This window comes from Hydractinia symbiolongicarpus, chromosome 13, assembly GCF_029227915.1.
Source record: "Hydractinia symbiolongicarpus strain clone_291-10 chromosome 13, HSymV2.1, whole genome shotgun sequence".
Taxonomy (NCBI): Eukaryota; Metazoa; Cnidaria; class Hydrozoa; order Anthoathecata; family Hydractiniidae; genus Hydractinia; species Hydractinia symbiolongicarpus.
In genome coordinates, this window is record NC_079887.1 from 24166123 (window position 1) to 24185074 (window position 18952).

An 18952-nucleotide genomic window follows, 5' to 3' on the forward strand; every position below is an offset into this window, starting at 1 on the left:
TAAAAAAAACGCTAGGCCAAGTATATTATACTTGTACCAAGTTGTTCACCCGGAAGTGTGGCGCGCTTTACCAGTATTTAAGCGCTCAACCTGGCGTTTACGCTGTTTTACATAGCTAGTTATAAATATACACAAAATAGCAAGTTCAAAGCACTGTTTATGCCGTTAAGTGATGAACGTAAGAAACAGAATTACAATCAGATAGGTTAAAGAGGCAGCCGTGAGGATGGAATCCGCAAGGATTTATTGTTTCCTAAAGTCCCTACTACCAAAACTCCACAGGTAAACCATGACGCAAATCCCTATGGGTAGTGCTACAGTGCTCCAAATAACGTAACAAAAAAATCACGCAGCAATTTTGACCCTACATCCCTACATCCTACAGCCTGTCAGAACTAGTTCTGCGTAAGAATTAGCCAAAGTAGACTTTTGATATAAAACGTGATATATAACACGTGATTGTTGCAGTATATTGCAGTTGCAGTATATGAAAGTTTTCGCTAATTAATCAAGTTCGTAAGCAGCTAGCCTTAGAAATAACTATGAGTCTATTTATTTATCTGGCTGTGGAATGCTCGCTTAATTTAACTGTAGTAGCTATTGAGATTCATGCACGGCTAAAACACGTGTGCAAATGTTATTACTAACATATACAATCTATGGGGGTTCATAATCAGCGTAGTGAAATTTTACGGCTTGCTTTTGAACGGCTTGGTGGCAAGATTAAAGAAGGCAATGCTGTTCTGGCAGCACTTGTGTGCAAGAGACAAAATGTGGGAAAACAAATACCTAACCATCTTGTCTGCGTGTACTAATTGAAAAAAGTTTGTTTAGGATCAAAACGACGATGCAAACTTCTCACATAAAGGCATGATATTCTAAAAATATCCTAGGTATAGATTAAATGCCACTTCAACAAATGCGCGTTTATAGAAAATTATGTTCAATCGCGTTTATAACTTAACGTGCAATAATTTATTTAGTGATATTAAAAATGGATACAGGATGTGTAAATTTGTTTTCCTTTATATAGAATTTGGATTCGGTGACACTCACTAGAAGTTTTATGCTGCTGGGCATCTCCACTCGCCAAGCGTTGAGCATCTCCACTCGCCAAGCGTTGAGCATCTCCACTCGCCAAGCGTTGAGCATCTCCACTCGCCAAACGTTGAGCATCTCCACTCGCCAAACGTTGAGCATCGCCACTCGCCAAGCGTTGAGCATCGCCACTCGTCAACCGTTTGGCATCTTTTGCCGCCAACGATTCAATGTCCTTTAATAATTGATCTAGTATTGAAGAAAAAGGTATTGCCATTTGTCTGAAAAAAGAAAATTACAAGTTCCATAAAAATTGAAAACTTACCAAGCTGGTTGATGTTCAGCGGAGCGCTTTCGACGCAAGAAAAAAATAAGAAAATTAGTAAAACTCTACTGTGAAACTCCATGTCCGTATAACAACGCGCGTTTCTGTGCAATTCTTAATCAATAAGACAGTGGAGAATTGAAGGCTATTATATACACCGTTGTTTTCAATCAAGCGTAATGCTTTTCATGCCATTTTTGAATGATTTTGTTTTAAAGTAGTATAAAACATACATAGTGTAAACCTTAACGATCCCTCCGAGAGAAATTGCTGTATTATATCTATGTCAAAACGTTTCCCAACAGAAAGTTTATAATATTTACTTGCCTTTATTTTTTAACCCAGCAGTACCCATAGGGATAATAAAACAATTTTTAAGTCACAAATCAGCATATTAAACATAATTGACGTTTCGAGAAACGACTTATTTCATTTTTATCTCCAACAAATAATTTCTAAGGCCTTCGTGTGTAGATGAGAAACGAAATGTTTCACATTGTTATACAGAACTTAAAAGTCGATCTGTCTTTTGCTGATTATTGCGGAGTTAAACCAGCGAGCGAGGCGAGCTGAGCTTGAGTGGCCGCTATTTGCCATTTAAGCGAGTGGAATATTTCCGAAAAAAATAGTCAGTTGTCCACTTATGACTTCACTCAAGTTCCCCTTATGACCGGAGATAAAGAAAAGTGTTTTAGCTCTTTGCGTATTTCAAAGAATACATTCTTTGGAACTATACTTGCAGGTTTATGATAGCTTCTGAATTCAGTTTATAAAAAAACCGCCGTCTGTGATTCAACCCTATCCGGTCCGGGGTATTTCGAACATATAATATACAACTGTCTACCTAAAATTCAATTACTTTCATTTTTTTAGAGCGAATTTTTAAATTCTGTTTAAAGTTTCTATCAGCTAAATAAAAGTTATTCAACATTTTTAACCATTCTTACATAGCTCACATGAATAAAGGCCAAACATGGCCCGAAAATTATTCTTTACTGATTTTAAGGTAAAAACCAAAAAAATCAGGTAATCAGATCAATCACGTGACCAAAATTATCACTAAGAATCCCCTCTACGAAATAGAGTTTTCTTGTAAGTTTTAAGTTACACGGATAATTCTAACGAAAGTGATTATATTTTCCTGATTATAAGAATTTCACAGAGATTTTCAGGGTTGCTTTGGATTAATAGCAAACATCTAAAGCTCTGAGAAGTATAGGGTCTAAATCTTTGGCATAAAGGTGCCTAATAGATAAATATAAAAACTCAGTAAGTATAATAACCATGCAGCATAGCAAAAAAGAGTTGGGGGAGGCAGAATCCTTCCAAAGGTTGGCTTAGCGATAGCAATAAGTTGAAGACTTAGTATAGACACCTTAGTATAGAATCCTTCCAAAGGTTGGCTTAGCGATAGCAATAAGTTGAAGACTTAGTATAGACACCTTAGTATAGAATCCTTCCAAAGGTTGGCTTAGCGATAGCAATAAGTTGAAGACTTAGTATAGACACCTTAGTATAGAATCCTTCCAAAGGTTGGCTTAGCGATAGCAATAAGTTAAAGACTCCTTTACCAAAAATTTTAAAGAACTTTAAACTTGCTCGTCGGTTAAAAAATGTTCAAAACTGTCTTTTCTTTTCTTTTTTTATTTTTTGAAATTTAACTTAGTTTAGAGAAAAAGAGATTAATATTCTGTAAAACACAATAGTATGTCATTTTAACTGGTATTGATCGATAACTCTCGGTAAAAGTCAACGAACGCATCACGCATCGTATCGCGAAGTTGTTAGCGTTATCAAATGAAAACATAACAAAAAAAATAAAACTTAAAACGATGTTTATCCGTTATGTTGTGAAATTTGAAAATTTCGATTGATCGAATTTAGACACACCGCATTGCGGGTCTGGCATGACGCGTCATGTGTATTATGCGCTGTATTTGTAGTTGTTGTTTGGAAAATGATAGAAAAAGAACTCTCAAGTTCCCAAAACCAAACACCCGAAAAACGGAAGACATGTTTTGTACCCCTATTCTAAAAAGAAACGCTGGAGACCTGTAAACCGCTATAATAGAAAATCTATTTTTTGGATTACACCGTCCAGTATAATTTTTCGCCTGCTATAGTCATATTTCTCTTTTTAGCTTAAGGTAATCAAGAAGATTTTGTAAGCACATAAAAAAAACCGCTCGATTGTCACTTTTCGCGGCTACCATTTTTAGTTCCTCAGACAGATGGCGTGCATTATAAGGTAGACTAGCCGGTGGAGACGGCATCGAAACGACGGGTTAAGCCACAAGGAACTGTGTAACCCCCGGTGGGGAAGGTCACGCTGAGCGCTTTAGTGTAAATAAAATCTAAGGAAATAATTCGTTGCTAACACCAGGAAAGATTGCTTTATGCAGGTAAACTGTGTTGCACATCCGTATAGGAGCAATACTATTTTCCTGCAAAATTTGGAGATCAGAAGCGGAAATTGAGTAAACGTTCTCAAACTTTCAAAAAATGTTCCCTGGCAAGAAATATTTCCACTCGCTTTAATGACAAACGGGCTGTGTTTGCGTTTAGCTTGCTTCGACGGCTATAAATGTTTCTGAAACAATAAGCAACATTCTCTACACACCAAGGATTTAAAAATTATTTGTTGGAGATCACAAACTTTTTATCCTGGTACATTAAAAATGAAATCAGCCGTTTCTCAAAATGTCAATTATGTTTAATATGCTGATTTGTGACTTAAAAATTGTTTTATTATCCCTATGGGTACTGTCGGGTTAAAAAATAAAGGTGAAATGAATACTATAAACTTTCGGTCGGTAAAAGTTTTGACATAAACAAAATACAGTAATTTCTCTCGAAGGCATTGCTAAGGTTTACACTATGTATGTTTTATACTACTTTAAAACAAAATCATTCAAAAATTGCATGAAAAACATTACGCTTGATTGAAAACAACTTGTATAAAATAGCCTTCAATTTTCCACTGTCCTATTGATTAAGAATCACTAAGTTTTACTACTTTTCTTATTTCTTACCTGTGTCAAAAGCGCACCGCTCAACATCAACCAAATTGGTAAGTTTTCATTGTAGAACTAATGTTTTTTTACTTGTATACTAGATCAATTATTAAAGGACATTTGAATCGTTGCGGACGCAAGATGCACAACGCTTGAAAAGTGGAGATGCCCAAAGTTTAATTGGAGATGCCCAACGTTTAAGTGGAGATGCCCAACGTTTAAGTGGAGATGCCCAACGTTTAAGTGGAGATGCCCAACGTTTAAGTGGAGATGCCCAACGTTAAAGTGGAGACGCCCAACGCTTGGCGAGTGGAGACGCTCAAAGCTTGGCGAGTGGAGATGCTCGACGCTTGGTGAGTGGAGATGCTCGACGCTTGGCGAGTGGAGATGCTCGATGCTCGATGCTTGGCGAGCGGAGATGCTCAACGCTTGACGAGTGGAGATGCCCAGCAGCGTAAAACTCCACCAAATCCAGATTCTGTATAAGGGAAAACAAATTTACTCATCCTGTATCCATTTTTAGTATGAAAATTATGTATCACAAACAAATTATTGAGCATTAAAAGAAATATAGAAACTTCACATCATAGGCATTGTTAATACTACTTTAAACAATGCACGTAATTGATTCTTTTTTCGTTAATTCTTCCGCCTGTTGCAAACGAATGCGTTTATATTAGATCCACAATTTTTACCCCTTTTTTAAAAGGAAACTCTGAAAACCGCAATAAGACCTGCGCACAAAGTAATTCCTCCCCGTTGAAGCCGTGTCGCACATCAATATAGGCGTAATAACCTTTTCCGACAAACCGCCTGTCGTTACCCTGTCCAGGTAAAACAATCACTCAGCGATTCATGACAACATTAAAAAATGTAGCTATCTAACCAACTGCATTTAGATATTTCCACTTTTTACGAAGTGCTAGCAAGCTGAAAAGCCACAACCCCAACGCAAAAATAAATATAATTATACGAAATTGGATGAAAACTTTAAAATAATAGAAATAAATAAGCCTAACCATAGCTATAGCTAGCTGGATTTAGCAGGTTTTTTCAGTTTCTGCCGTGATTCTAAACAAATATAACAAAGTCCGCTAAAGTCGGGTTCTGCGGGAATTTTCTGAAAGAAAGGAAACAAAGGAAAAAACATTACAATCCAACTAATCAATTTGTTTATTTACATCTGGACAGTTTAACAAAATATATCAATTCTTAGTTTCTACTCACACTTTCTTTGTAAGCTAATAGTAATAATATATTACATTTGCTATATCGTGTGTCCGCAAAATGCCCATAAAATCGCGGACAGACAGACAGCGAGTGTTAGTAAAGGAGACAAGTTGTTAGCCTGGGGAAAAATAGAGTGAGATTTGCCTGTCATACATATTTCAGCGAAGATGGTGTATGGTAGCGAATTCGGCTTGTTATCATATGGTTCCAGGTTCGACTCCGCACTCTGACGCATTTTAAACATAGTGTTGTCAGCCCATTTGGTTTGGTGCCATCTATTGACCGCTAACCAGCTTGTGCGGCAGGCAACCAAGATAGAGCAATGCTAAACGTATCTCTGGCGGTAATGTAACATAGTTACGTCGAAGGGGCAGAAGAGCCAGCCATTAGTATGGAATTCCCAACGAGTTCTTGTTACTTACTTACTTATTTACTTTATTTTCCGCATCGCTATATTTCGTCCATCTTTGTTCACCTGTCACCACTAAATTAAATTGAAATGCACATTTAATTGTAATTGTAATTGAATTACTCTGGCGCAGTCCGAAATAAAGCTGTCAGCAACCATTTTAAACAGACAAACAGCGGGTAGTATTAATATAAAGACATAAGTCTTCCATCTGAAAGAAGATAATATATATTGATTAGTTGCGCAACAGAAACTGATTAGGCATGACGCAGTTATCATGACAAAGATCACACACTTATCAACTTTTTAAATAAAACCAGAGGGACAGGAGTGCCCTTAAAAGGAATAAAGATTTTCGATTCGAGATCCGTGATTTCTAACACTGTTAAATTATTATAATAAAGGGGAAGCTAACCCTAAAATTATTTTTGATATTTCACAGAGCAAAAGCTCTATCTATTGAATAAAAAACTCAGGATCTGCGGACGCTGATCTTTCTAGGGAAACCATGGAGAAAGAGCTTAATTCAAAACTCTCACCGTTCAAGTCACGCTCAAACCACGGGCGTTTAAGTCATTGGAGTTACGTCTTGTTAGGCATATCTGAATGAAAAGCTGTTTGGGTTGTTATCGTACGCAAAGGATATACATATGCTAAACGGTATCTCTTGCATTTTGCTCGTCGTAATGTTTTTGTGCGTGTCGTTTGACTCGAAGACTTTCGTTATATATATAAAATAAATAATAATAAAAAATGCGTAAGCATTGTAATATTAAAATGCGATTTTTTCCTAATTCCTTAAAACAACTTTAAATACCTCTACACAAGTGGAGTAACAAACCGAGAATAAAAACCATGTATTTATTGCTATTTATACCTTGCTTGTCTTGATTAACCTGACTAACCAACCTAGGCCTGTTCTTCTAGAACCGTAAAGAAGCTTGGTTTCCGTTTTTCTACGAACAGCGGAAATCCCACTTAACAGTTTTTACTCATAAAACATTAATTGGTCTTAATTTCTGTTTTTCTTAAAGTTTCTATCTTTCCTGTCCATATATTATTCTATCTGTGATATTTGATTTTGTTTTGAAGAAAAAAGGTCCGCTTTATGACATAACTTTTCGATGCATATAACTTCCGACATTTGAAAAATATTCGTCATTTTCTTTCCGACATAATTTTGTCAAATATGGCTACAATGTGGCGCATGTTTTTTTTCATTGTGCTGACTACTACAACAGGTTTGATGTGACGTACGGCTTCAAAGTGTTCTTTCCTGTTTTCGTTAATTACCAAAAGATTAAAACAACAATAAAGTTTGTTGTATAATAAAACGAGCTGTAATTAGAAATTCATTAAACATAATCAAAACAAACTTACTAATAACGAAAGTTCGTTGTGCTAAATTAAAATGGGGTCTGGTTAATCGTTAAAGTTAAAGTTTAAATAACAAACATTCTCACTACTTTGAAGGCGTATTTACAAACAAGTTTTAATACGATTTCAACTTTATATACAGACATGCGCCTTTCCTTGTGTGTATTCTTATTAATAAATGCATCACTGTGTTATGGACTGGATGTTCAGGTCAGACGAGCAAATATAGATATACTTGATGTTAAAAAGAATCATTGTAATGGTATAGCAAATGCAAGGTTTGCTAAAGGAAGATGCAGATGCACAAAAGGCTTTGGAACGTTTAGTGTAGTTAATGGTAAAGCTGGATGTTATTCAAAGACTGCTTTAGAAAATATTTATGGTAAGGGTAAAAATAAATTGTTTTATTTTCTGTATGATTTCATGCTTTTCATTTTTACACACCATGGTAAATCCTTATTACAGCAGGTGTTAGTTTGATACCCGTTACTCTGTTTTCACAATCTTCCGCAAAGTATACTGACACAAGACGATAAATTTCTAGTTCTCCCCCACAAGTAATAGACCTATTTCCATATCCATTTGGTTCCACAAAATATGCATGCGAAAATGCAGAATAACATGAAAACGAGATTAGTTATGAGCAAACTTCAGGATGCTGGTTGTTTATATACAAGTTTGAAGAATGTATCAACAAAATGTTGACTTTTACAGCTTTTAACTGGAAGTTTTACATAATCGTAGTTAACACAGTTATATAGAGGATATTAGTATTGGTAGTGTGACAAAAAATTTAAAATATTGCTGATTTTAAGGGCGTATCTTTTTTGTATATGTTAGCTAACTAAACCTAAAACCTAGCCAAGTTTTTAGAATGATGTGAATACATTTTTATTTTACTGTTTCCAAGTAAATTTAAAACTAAAACTCAATATATAGTTTATTAACGCTTAGTGGCACTCCAAACTACTCTGAACAGTTCTAAAAATTAAGATTTAGTTTGGTGGTAGCTAGCCAAAGTAGCTAGTCAAGCTGCATTCCTGGAAAAACATATTGTAAATTTTATTTTGAGCGCTCCATTACCTTAAAATCAATGTTGAATATTGAAAATGCTTGACTGATGCTAACAGAAGTACTCACAAGTATTTTCACAAGTATTTTCCAGGGTTGTACCTATAGCTTAGCTGCATGAGTAATCAACAAATCATTTTTCAACATTTGTTGCGTAAAGGATATTTAAAATTAACTTTTTTAAACTATTGGCTGTTGTGATCATAAAACTGTTGCACTTCCTCCGTCACTACTCTCTCTCTTACTGACTGTCAATAATCGTACATTTGTATCAAGCATTGTGATGGTTAACCTTATTACTTATAGTTTGTAAGTAATACGAATTCATAGAGCATAGAGCCTATCATAAATCCGCATATATAGAAAAAGTAGTCTTTTTTTAAGACTAGTCGTTAGCCCGTGGAAAAGTCCACGGGTTCGCCCGTCCTTTTACAACGCACTGCGAGCGTCTCGTTACTTGCGCAGCTAAGCTACCATTTTGCGTGACAGACGGACAGACGTATACGGGTAATAATACCCGTATACGTCTGTCCCGTGTAGATTTAAACCTAACTAAATAACTTAATTACGCTGTGTTCGACAAATCTAAACAAGTTTGGAGGACGTGTTACGTATATAGAAAGGCACTCTTAATTGCTTGTGGTCGATTTGTGGTTGCTTACGGTCTTTAAAAATTTCACTTTTCCCCGAGATATTATCTCGAGGTTGTAGATTATTCAATAAATCAGGCGTATTACAAAGTGTCACTATCCCAATTTAAACTCAGCTTATCTAACCTCATTAGTAATTAAAAAGATCCTGCAGCCTGCCAGTCGGACAAAAATCTGCGGGTCGATGCTTCTTACCAACTTCGTAATATAGCCAAGAATGTACAGTTGTTCAAATTTCAGTGTAAGTTTGCTGTTAAAAATTTTATTTTGTTTAAAACGAACTTAGCACAAGAAGGCTGCGATCCAGGGAAAACAAACTGTTGAAGGTTCACGCTAATGTTATTTCGGTTTATTTAAATCTAGAATGTAAAATTCAATAAAAATGTTCAACTTAACTTCATCAAGCCGAACTTTTACTGATTTACACCAGTACACCACTAAAGAAATTGTTTTGGATATGCTGTTTTGAAGACCGCATGCATTCTGAATTTCTTGAAAACAGTTCCATGTTGGGTGAGCATTACGAGTGAGTTTTTTCATGTACACACTCTTGTCTCTTTAATAATAGCCGTATTACGTCTGTCTGTTCGTGCGTCTGTTTGTCTTTTTGTCACGGTAACATAAAATGCAATATATAAAGGTTAACGACTAGTGTATTCAATAATAGCCGTATTTTGTTTGCTCAAAATGGCTGCTCGCATCTCCATTCCTGGTCCCCTGCAAAGTTGAAAACTTTCTGACGGGCGTCCCCGTGGATTTTTCTACGGGTTAACTAATTACAGGGTTATAATTGAAGATGGCTAATTTAATTTTGCCAACAGTATATTTACCTATGTTAAACTCTTATTGCAGGTTGTGAAATGGCCTACAGCAGCTCAGATAATGCGGTAGTGATGGAAAAAAGAAGAAAAGTTACGCTTAGAAAAAATACGATTCCAAGTGGTTGCACTGCTGGTGGTATTACTTTAGCACAACAGGGCTATGATGTGGATACGGTTGATACCACGGTGAAGATTAAAAGGGAAAATGTCATTGAGGCAAGTTTTTTTTGGCATTTAAACCATAAAAAAGTGCATTTGAGCTGATGCAAATCGAACTATAATTCGAAAAGTTATTTACACATTAAATTGATTCTGAAAGAACGGAAGTCATGTAAAAACACAATAAAGTGCCTTCGAAAGTTAAGTATGGCACATTAAAAGGATAGGAAAGGGAAGACTCGATAAATATTTTTAAAATATAAAAGATTTTTACAAAAATACTTGTCGTGTAAAACACGCGTGTTTTGTTTTTAATTTTGGCCGATAAAACTTGAACTTTGAAAATTCAAAATTTATGTAATCCGAAAAATTTTTGTGATCCCTATATGATTCAAATTACATAAGCTCAACTGTCCGTTAAACAACAGTAGACTTGCGCCTAAAACACTCGTTCCTATATCTTGATGTCTGTCTATATGTGAATTACCATATTTGGTTTCTGCACTAAATGGGTGCACCAAAGCTTTATTTTATTGCGGGAGATACATACTTCGTATTACGTCATATATATTCTTTAATTTCCGCATTTTGTGTGTCCCGCTACTTGCGATGCTATTTTACGCAGAGACAGACAGACGACGGCTATTTACTATGGAAATTAAGAGATATAAATGATACGAAGAAATATATACGACGAGGCAATTTCTATGTATTTTTCATTGATTTACGGCAATGCGTTTAGAAATAAAAATGTGAAAAATTTTCAAACTCGTAAAATAATTGTAACAAAAGAAACACACTGAGTCCAAATAAGGAATAATGAAAACAACACCGCATGGAATGTGAACATTACCAACTGATAGAGATATTGCCAGAAGGCAATACTTGACGAATTAATTGTAAAATGTTGTCCTATTTTGTTTTTCATCAGTTTTTTACTTTATTAAAAAGTTATGGTGCAAGTTTCAAGTTCTAATCACAACCCTAATGACATTATATTTTACCAACTTCATAGAGATATATGCTGCTAGTAATAGAAATACGCTCCGTATATAACTGCTTCCATCTCAGCACATACATAGATAATGTGCCCCTGTTCTTTGCACCCTATGTAATTGTCCTCAACTTTATATTTCTAAATTTTTAACTATTCATCGATGTAATGCTATTTCAAATAATATCGTTGTCTAGATTGTGACAGAACTTAACTTTTGCTGTATTTTGTTTAATGTAGATTGGAGATACTAAAAGTATAAAAGGGCGGTTGATAAAAATTATATTTTACTGCGATACTAACTATAATGCACAAGGCCTGTTAGCGAAGGTTTCAGGTGACTTTACATGTAAGTTTTATTTTTATTTTACTTTTATGTGCTCTATAAGAAAATGGCTTGCGAAAAGTTTTGTTCAAGTCAATCTGTAGCTCATTACTAAAGCTGCGTTTCTGTTTGATTGCATCTTTTGCTGTACACAATTTTCATTATTATATCCTTATTATTATTGTTTTTACTATTATTTACCAAGGATAACCTCTTCAGTTCCTAATAGAACTGTTACCAATGAGGGTCCTGCGAAGGGGGTCCTAGTACATTTCAAGCTCCCATTTGTGTTACTAAAATGTGTGCAAGCACAACAGTCAACTAGACAACCGCCTAAGTTATCAATACTATTCTCATGCTGGGAATTAAGAAGAAAGAATCGATTAACATTTTATAGTCTCTAGCATGACTCGGGCGGGGTTTAAACCCAAGACCTTCCGCACTGGAGGCCTCCTTTAAATAAGAAATCTTTTTTAATTTTTAAGCTTATATATAAATAGGCAAAATGTAAGGGAATTGTATCGAGGGAAATATATATATAGTTATATTGGAAAAGGATTTCAGCAGAAGCAATTTTGTATTGTTAAGTTTTGAAAATAATATCTCATACTGTTTAATCAGCAAGGAATACCTTTTTATTTAAAATAAAAAATGTGTTGTTTTGCAAAAAAAGTTTTTTATAAAACACGGTTTTCCTTAGCTTGGAAAGCCCTCCTCTCGCATCGGGTGGAATCCGCTTACATTAAAAGAACGCGAATTAACGCCAGATGGAACCAAACTTAAATGTTATTTGTAATGGGATTGGTAATTTTATCGCTCAATTACAGAAGTCTGCGTTTTGCGTTTTGTACCAATGTGGGCCAGTAGGTGTCTCCTTTTTACTCGTTTGGTTTTACTTCATAACAAACATAGTTTGCAAAACATAGTGATGCCTGTGCTATGTGACAGATCAGGGGAATAAAAATGTGTTAAAAATATTGCGACCCTTTCAGGAAACCAACAACAACAAAAAACCCCGATATTTCTGGTGTTATCCAGCGCACATCTAAAATTTCCAGCGCATCTCTACATCATTCAACTTATGATAAAAGAATATGTTTTTTTTGTTTATTGTCGGTTAGTTTTCTCAATTAACAATTTAACGACAAAAAATCACCTGCTATTAGATAACTATGGAAATAAGATACAGTCGTTCTTTCTGTCCCTCTCTCCTCATCAAAATTATACCCAAAATGTTATGTGATTACAATGGCATACATTACTCCCTTTAAATCACCTTTTACCAGACGCTCGCGCTTTAAACACGTGGATAAAAGAATAGACCAGAGAAGGGCGTTTTTCCAGGCTAGGTTCCCCTTAATCATGTATGTAAAGAATCCTCCCCTGCGCCGTATTTAAATTTTTTTCCTATCAGGGCCTTGTTTTAACCCTATTCCTCATCTGGAAATATTTACGCCCCGTTACTAAATTTTTAATTTTTGATTTTGAAGGCAAAAAATTTTTTTTTGAATAATTCCAAAACAAAATCTTAATGAAAAAAATTACAAATTGAAAAATAATGACAAAATAATCTCTAGGTAATTTTGCCTGACATAAATTATGCCCGACAAGTTTTGCTAAGTAAGAAAATGTTTAGCGAAAGCGCTGGCTCCTGTTTACGAAAGATTGATTACTTTTTCACAAAATTTACTTTCCTGCAATAACTTTATAATTTCAAATCTAAAAAAAGTCGCAACCTGATAAATCGGCTTTGTGTTTTGCAGTTGAATCAGTAAACATACCTAGTCAAACGTCTACGACGACTACAATCCCACCACCGCCACCTATAACAACAACAACGACGACAACGACGACCACGACGACGACGGAGGCAACAACCGCAACAAAAAGAACGATACAAACAACGACAAAGAAAACGACGGCTAAAAAGACGATAACAAGGACACCTGAAGTAAACCCTTCTCACATATTCACAAACGAATTAATTCAGCCGACAGTTACAAAGTCTACTGATAATTCAACACTATTTCGCAATTCTCCCAAACAAAATGATGGAGCTGACAACTTAGGCCTTATAGTTGGTGTGGTTTTCGGTCTATTGCTATTCATCTTGGCTGTGATTCTAATTGTCTTTTACTTGAGGTATGCTTTGTTCAACTATAGCCGTTATTTAGGCAACTAGAAAAGTATATTGGTCCACACTTTCGTTGACACTAGTTATCCGTCACTATCCCGAAATTTCATACCTTAAGGGGATAAAAATTTTGTCTTACAATAAATTTGATTGTTGATTAATCAGGGGTTATTAATTTGGTAAATGCAGAAAAATTTTATGGTCAGGTAGCTGATACCGCCAGAAATTGACGTCTGTTCAATACTTGCGGACATTTCGATTCAATAGCTGGTTAAGGATTTTTTTGTGATATTTTTAAAAACTGTTTTATATATATTAACTGAACCCAGTTATGCGTCGGCCCACAAGTACTTTGTTGTTTCATAGTTTCATTAGACTTGATGCTTTGTCTCTTCGTTAGTAGAAAACAAACTTTTCGTTCTTTATTACACGAAAATTCCAAATTCAATAATTTTTCTTATTATTTGTATTTCAGGAAAAAATCAACATTTTTCAAATCGAAGGTAATGTAATCTTTTAACGTTATTCGGTAAAAGCAATACTCCCTATAAATAAATAAATAAATGACTGCCTCGTTTTCATCCAAGGCCCTAGTATTTTTAAATCGCAGCAAAGGTTTTACTTTTCGGAATGCAGTTAATCCCGAATTTTATTCAAATACTCTTTTTGAGTAATTAGAGAGGTTAGAATTTTTAGAATTCCAAGATGGATTGCGCACACATTGGAAAGGCATAAGAAATCACTACACCCTATAGCTACATAAATGCATTCATCTTAAAGCTGTTAGGCCTTCAAAAAACCGCAAATTAGCCAGAAAACTAAAAAAAAAGGGGCGTTGGGATACCCATTCATGTTGTATTACTTGGTGATTGAAGTAACCAGTGCATCAATTTTTTTATCTAAGTCCTCCTAAACTTACCCGGCTCTAGAAATACTTCAACAAAGGTATTTTTTTAGAAACTCAATTTGTTCGATTCGTAAAATTGCTAACACTTTTTGCAACCGTCTGCATTAACTTTTCTGAAAAAAAAACAGTCCCACGAATTTAAAAGACATAAACTTATTGTATATGAAAACACATTCAGCAAAGGCGAACGTATCCTTTCGAAATTTGCATTAAAACATTCGCGCAATACACCATGATCACAGAACAACAAAAAATAAAAAAAATCATTCAGCGAGTTAAATACGTGATAAATAAGTAAGATTTCTTTAACTTTATCAGTGCTAACGAGTGTTCTAAAGACTCTCCCTATAATCGCATAAACACAACTTTTAAATTTCTTTTATAGAGATCTTCAATAATGAATCCAGCATATAGCAAATCTGAAAAACCAGGCAGGGAAGCTGGTCGAAGCACGTCTGACTATGATTATGTTGGCACAGTGATACCATCAGATGACGTGAGTATTATAGTTTTATTAAACAGCTTATAGTAACAGGAATGACCTCAAGCATTATATGACTGCTTGTACTGATTTCAGGCAACGTTATTTCGTAGGTAGCGATTCAACTACCATTTTGGACACAATGTGGCTATTATTATAGTCGATGACCCGTGGAAAAATCCATGTGGTCGTCCCTTTTTTAAATTTCCCTTTTTTCTCGCAGATAGACAGACAGAAAAATACACGGCTATTATTAATATAGAGTCCAATTGTTAGCTCATGAGATCTAAGTCGATAACAACGGCGATCAAAATATATGGGGTTCGTTATTTCGTGTCTCCGTGGCACCATTTTTTTTCTTGAGGACAGACAGGCAGAACACGACTATTAATAATCGAGGTAATTTTTGTTCAAAATATTTTAAGTTAATAGTAATATTTATAATAAGTTAAAAGATATACTAACAAGCAATCATTTATGTTTTTCCATTTTATCTTCCTGTATTTCTCTCACTGAACTTTATTGCAAGCTAGCTACTGACACATGCTAGCTTAACTATTAAAGTACTTGTGATTGGTTGTTGAGAGGTTGTATTGCATGAACCAAGTCTACAGTATCCTTTACACATCTTCATCCTTGACTAAAATCACACACATAAAAACTCAATACTGTAAATTAATATAGACACATCCTATTGCCCGGCTAATCATAATAGTGTTGTTAGAGCTTTGATTATCCGCACTAAGCGTAAACAACAACTAGAAGTCTGAAAACGCTATTGCTTTTTCTTTTAGCCACCTACGCAATACGATTATGCGAGCGTACATACTGGTCAGCAAAACAAACCACTTCAGCCTATATACGCAGAGACTGGAAGTGCAAACGCTAACCAATCAAGCAACGCTCCGGTATACTTCGAAACTGAACCAATTTACGCTGACACTGATGGTCCAATGCTTGATCTTAGTGAGCAAGAAATGGCACCGAGTAGTTATAAGGAGTTATTAGAATTTGATCAAAATGAAACCGTGTACGCTGCGCTTAATTCATAGATCCTTTAATTAAGCTATTATTAAAAGATGGGAAAGACTTGCTTGGATAGCAAGGCAAACATCTTTGTCATACTGGCGGATAAAGGAACAAATTCAAATAAAAAAATCGAATAAAGTTATTACACTAGAATAGAGTGTTTGAAAAATATTTTCTAGAAAGTTGTGTAAATTTTTTTATGTATAGTTAAGCCGTAGTACATACAACTGTATTTTACTAAATTATTTTAAAGAATCTGGTTGCGCAAGTCCTAATTTTTTCCCTCTAAACACAACAATGCACCAAAATTAAATGTTTTGCTGAGCCTTTTTTTAGAAGGGAGTTAATCTTTTTGTAGCCAGGTGCAATCATCGAGTGATATAGCATCTCCCAAAGGAACTACGATGGTTAGGCCCGAAGGGTTGGGAATTGTGTACAACGGACAGTTTCTTATTATTATTCTTTAAAATTATAATGGGTTTCACCCCTGCTGCCACGGTTGCAATGGATCCAATTACCAAACTTCCGTCTAAAATGACCCAGGTAAAAAAATAAAGTTACTTTGTGTGTTGGTATTATAAGTCGGACCCAAATCAGGAAAAAAACATGACAGGAAATAAAAGATAATAATTTTGTTCGTTTATTTGTTAATTAGTCTTTGTTTGAACCTTTGAAATCACAAGATACCCCATTTCCCATATCCATTTTACCGTAAATCAAACGAGGTCATATGTTTCAACACGAGACAAGTGTACGGAAAAGATTGGTTATTTAAAGTTTTATTATTGCGGTTTAACTTCCTTTTCAATAAAATGGATTGATAGAAAAGGATAGTACAAGTATTGTTGATCCTTGTAGTGGTGATATTAAAGAAGGTGAAGTGAAAAAAGACGGCTAATGTTTGTTTTAAAAGAGGTTACAAAAAGCTAGCTAGTAACTATAGTTGAAAAGAACCATTACTGGTGACTGATGTTAGCAAAATTAGGATTTTCTTTTTTTAATTTGTAAAGAGAGATTATACATAATACTTTTAATCTAATAAGGCTTTAGGGAGCTGAATATTGGTAAACATCTCCTCAAAATTGTCAGTAGCCAGCTAGACATGCAAATAAATAAAGAAGGTTCAATGACAGAAACGGGAAATGTTTGTTTTAAAAGAAGATATACATAGCTAGCTAGTTAATTAAATAAAAGAAGGTATGTTGGAAAAATTGACAAAAGATTTTCTATTTTTTAATTTGTAAAGAGAGATTATACATAACTAGTCAATAAGACCCGTGGAAAAATCCACTGAGGCAGTATAAAAATGAAAAAGAAGACTTATTTGAATTTTGATGACGTCAGCAACCCATCCACAAAAAATAATTCAGAAGCTTGTTTTTACGTTGCCTCTATTGTGTAGATCTTAAAGCGCTGATCAAGAAAATGCATATGATCATGTGCTTTTGATGAGCGGTTAATGAGATATAAGGGTTTAAAAATTTTGGTGACGTCAGCAATGGCCCGTCAAAACCTAAATAATTTTTTTTGGAAATTTGTATACCTGTTGCTTTTATCGCATAGATCTTGAAACGCTGTTAAGAAAATGTATAGGATCATGTACTTTTGATAAACGGTTGCAGAGATATTAGGGATTGAAGGTTTTGGGATGACGTCATCAACCTGTTTATTCCGAAACGGATTAGGGGACTAAGGTTTGGGAAACTTACCCAAATTGGTCCCAGGCGGTCCCTAGCTACCCACGCGGTGAAAAATTTATGCCCTGCTGGTGTAATGGCTATGACACTCATGCAAATGAGAGATCCAGGTTCAAATCCTGGACAGGGCTGGGAAAACATAATTATCTTGCACCTACAACAACCAGGTTTTCATATCATAGGTAATCTTTGAGTTGTAGAGAGGGAGTTGCATACATTTATCACTTTCATTTATAGAGCCTTGTTTGCTTTTTTTCTTTGCCTTGGCAACCTCTCCGCAACACTTTCTATATTGATTAAAATTTTGGCGCTCAGGTAATCTCCATTCACAATTTAGTTTCCACTTGGTGGAAACAAAGGGCAAACAAGACAGTCAAACATTGAAGCGTTAAAAATAATGTTTCAGGATCAGCTATAAAAATAAAGGTTCAGAACATGCATAGAATATAGCATACGGCTGGATTAGCCATAAAAAACCATGCGTATGTTCAGGAAAATGCCTGAAAATAACATGGGCCAGGATATGTAAAAAAATAACATGCCTCAGCATAAAGATTAAAAATGACATGTCCCAAAACTCTTTTTTAAAATAACATATTCCAGAATCAGCTGTAAAATAACATGTGGCAAAATATGCTGGAATAATAACATGCGTCAGGATAAGGATTAAATATGACATGTACCAAAACCTGTTTTTAGAATACCATATTCCAGGATCAGCTGTATAATAACATGCGCCAGGATATGCGTGAAAAATAACATACATCAAGATAAGGATTAAAAGTGAAATGTTTCAAAACCTGTTTTATAAATAATATTTTCCAGGATCAGCTGTAAAAATAACATGCGCCAGGATATGCTAGAAAAATAGCACGCGTCAGGATTAGGATTAAAAATGACATGTTCCAAAACCTGTTTAAAAAATAACATGTTCCCGGACCAGCTCTAATATAAAATGCGCCAGGGGATATGCTAGAAAAATAACATGCGTCAGGATAAGGAATAAAAATGACATGTTTCGAAACCTGTTTATAAAATAACATATTCCAGGATCAGCTGTAAAATAACATGCGCCAGGATATGCAAGAAAAGTAACATACATCAAGATAAGGAATAAAAGGGGCATGCTAAAAAATCTGTTTAAAAAATAACATATTTCAGGATCAGCTGTAAAGTAACATGCATCAGGATATACATGAACAATACTATGCATCAGATCAGCCATAAAATAACACGCGTCAAGGTAAGTATGAAAAATAACATGTTTCAGAATATGGTTGAAAAATAACAT

General features: G+C 34.9%; 2 protein-coding genes across 2 annotated transcripts; one reads left to right on the forward strand and one right to left on the reverse strand.

Moving 5' to 3' along the window:
- Positions 1 to 952: 952 nt before the first annotated feature.
- On the reverse strand, positions 953 to 1508 carry LOC130623961 (uncharacterized). Its single transcript, XM_057439509.1, has 2 exons — positions 1364 to 1508; positions 953 to 1287 (listed from the first exon to the last, which is right to left on the reverse strand). The coding sequence occupies exons 1-2, from the start codon at positions 1443 to 1445 to the stop codon at positions 989 to 991; spliced, it is 381 nt and encodes a 126-aa protein (XP_057295492.1). The 5' UTR covers positions 1446 to 1508; the 3' UTR covers positions 953 to 988.
- A 5879-nt stretch (positions 1509 to 7387) lies between these two features.
- On the forward strand, positions 7388 to 16227 carry LOC130624008 (uncharacterized). The gene is made up of 7 exons (XM_057439565.1): positions 7388 to 7775; positions 9967 to 10151; positions 11329 to 11437; positions 13177 to 13555; positions 14023 to 14050; positions 14840 to 14950; positions 15730 to 16227. The coding sequence occupies exons 1-7, from the start codon at positions 7538 to 7540 to the stop codon at positions 15985 to 15987; spliced, it is 1308 nt and encodes a 435-aa protein (XP_057295548.1). The 5' UTR covers positions 7388 to 7537; the 3' UTR covers positions 15988 to 16227.
- The last annotated feature ends 2725 nt before the right edge of the window (positions 16228 to 18952 follow it).

What these genes read in the sequence shown, in the direction of transcription:
- LOC130623961 (XM_057439509.1), bottom strand. Translation starts at nt 1,445, where the DNA reads ATGGAGTTTCACAGTAGAGTTTTACTAATTTTCTTATTTTTTTCTTGC. An exon ending in GCTGAACATCAACCAGCTTG is followed by an intron (nt 1,288 to 1,363) that starts GTAAGTTTTCAA and finishes CTTCAATACTAG; the next exon opens with ATCAATTATTAAAGGACATT.
- LOC130624008 (XM_057439565.1), top strand. Translation starts at nt 7,538, where the DNA reads ATGCGCCTTTCCTTGTGTGTATTCTTATTAATAAATGCATCACTGTGT. An exon ending in CTAATTGTCTTTTACTTGAG is followed by an intron (nt 13,556 to 14,022) that starts GTATGCTTTGTT and finishes TTTGTATTTCAG; the next exon opens with GAAAAAATCAACATTTTTCA. An exon ending in CAGTGATACCATCAGATGAC is followed by an intron (nt 14,951 to 15,729) that starts GTGAGTATTATA and finishes TTTTTCTTTTAG; the next exon opens with CCACCTACGCAATACGATTA.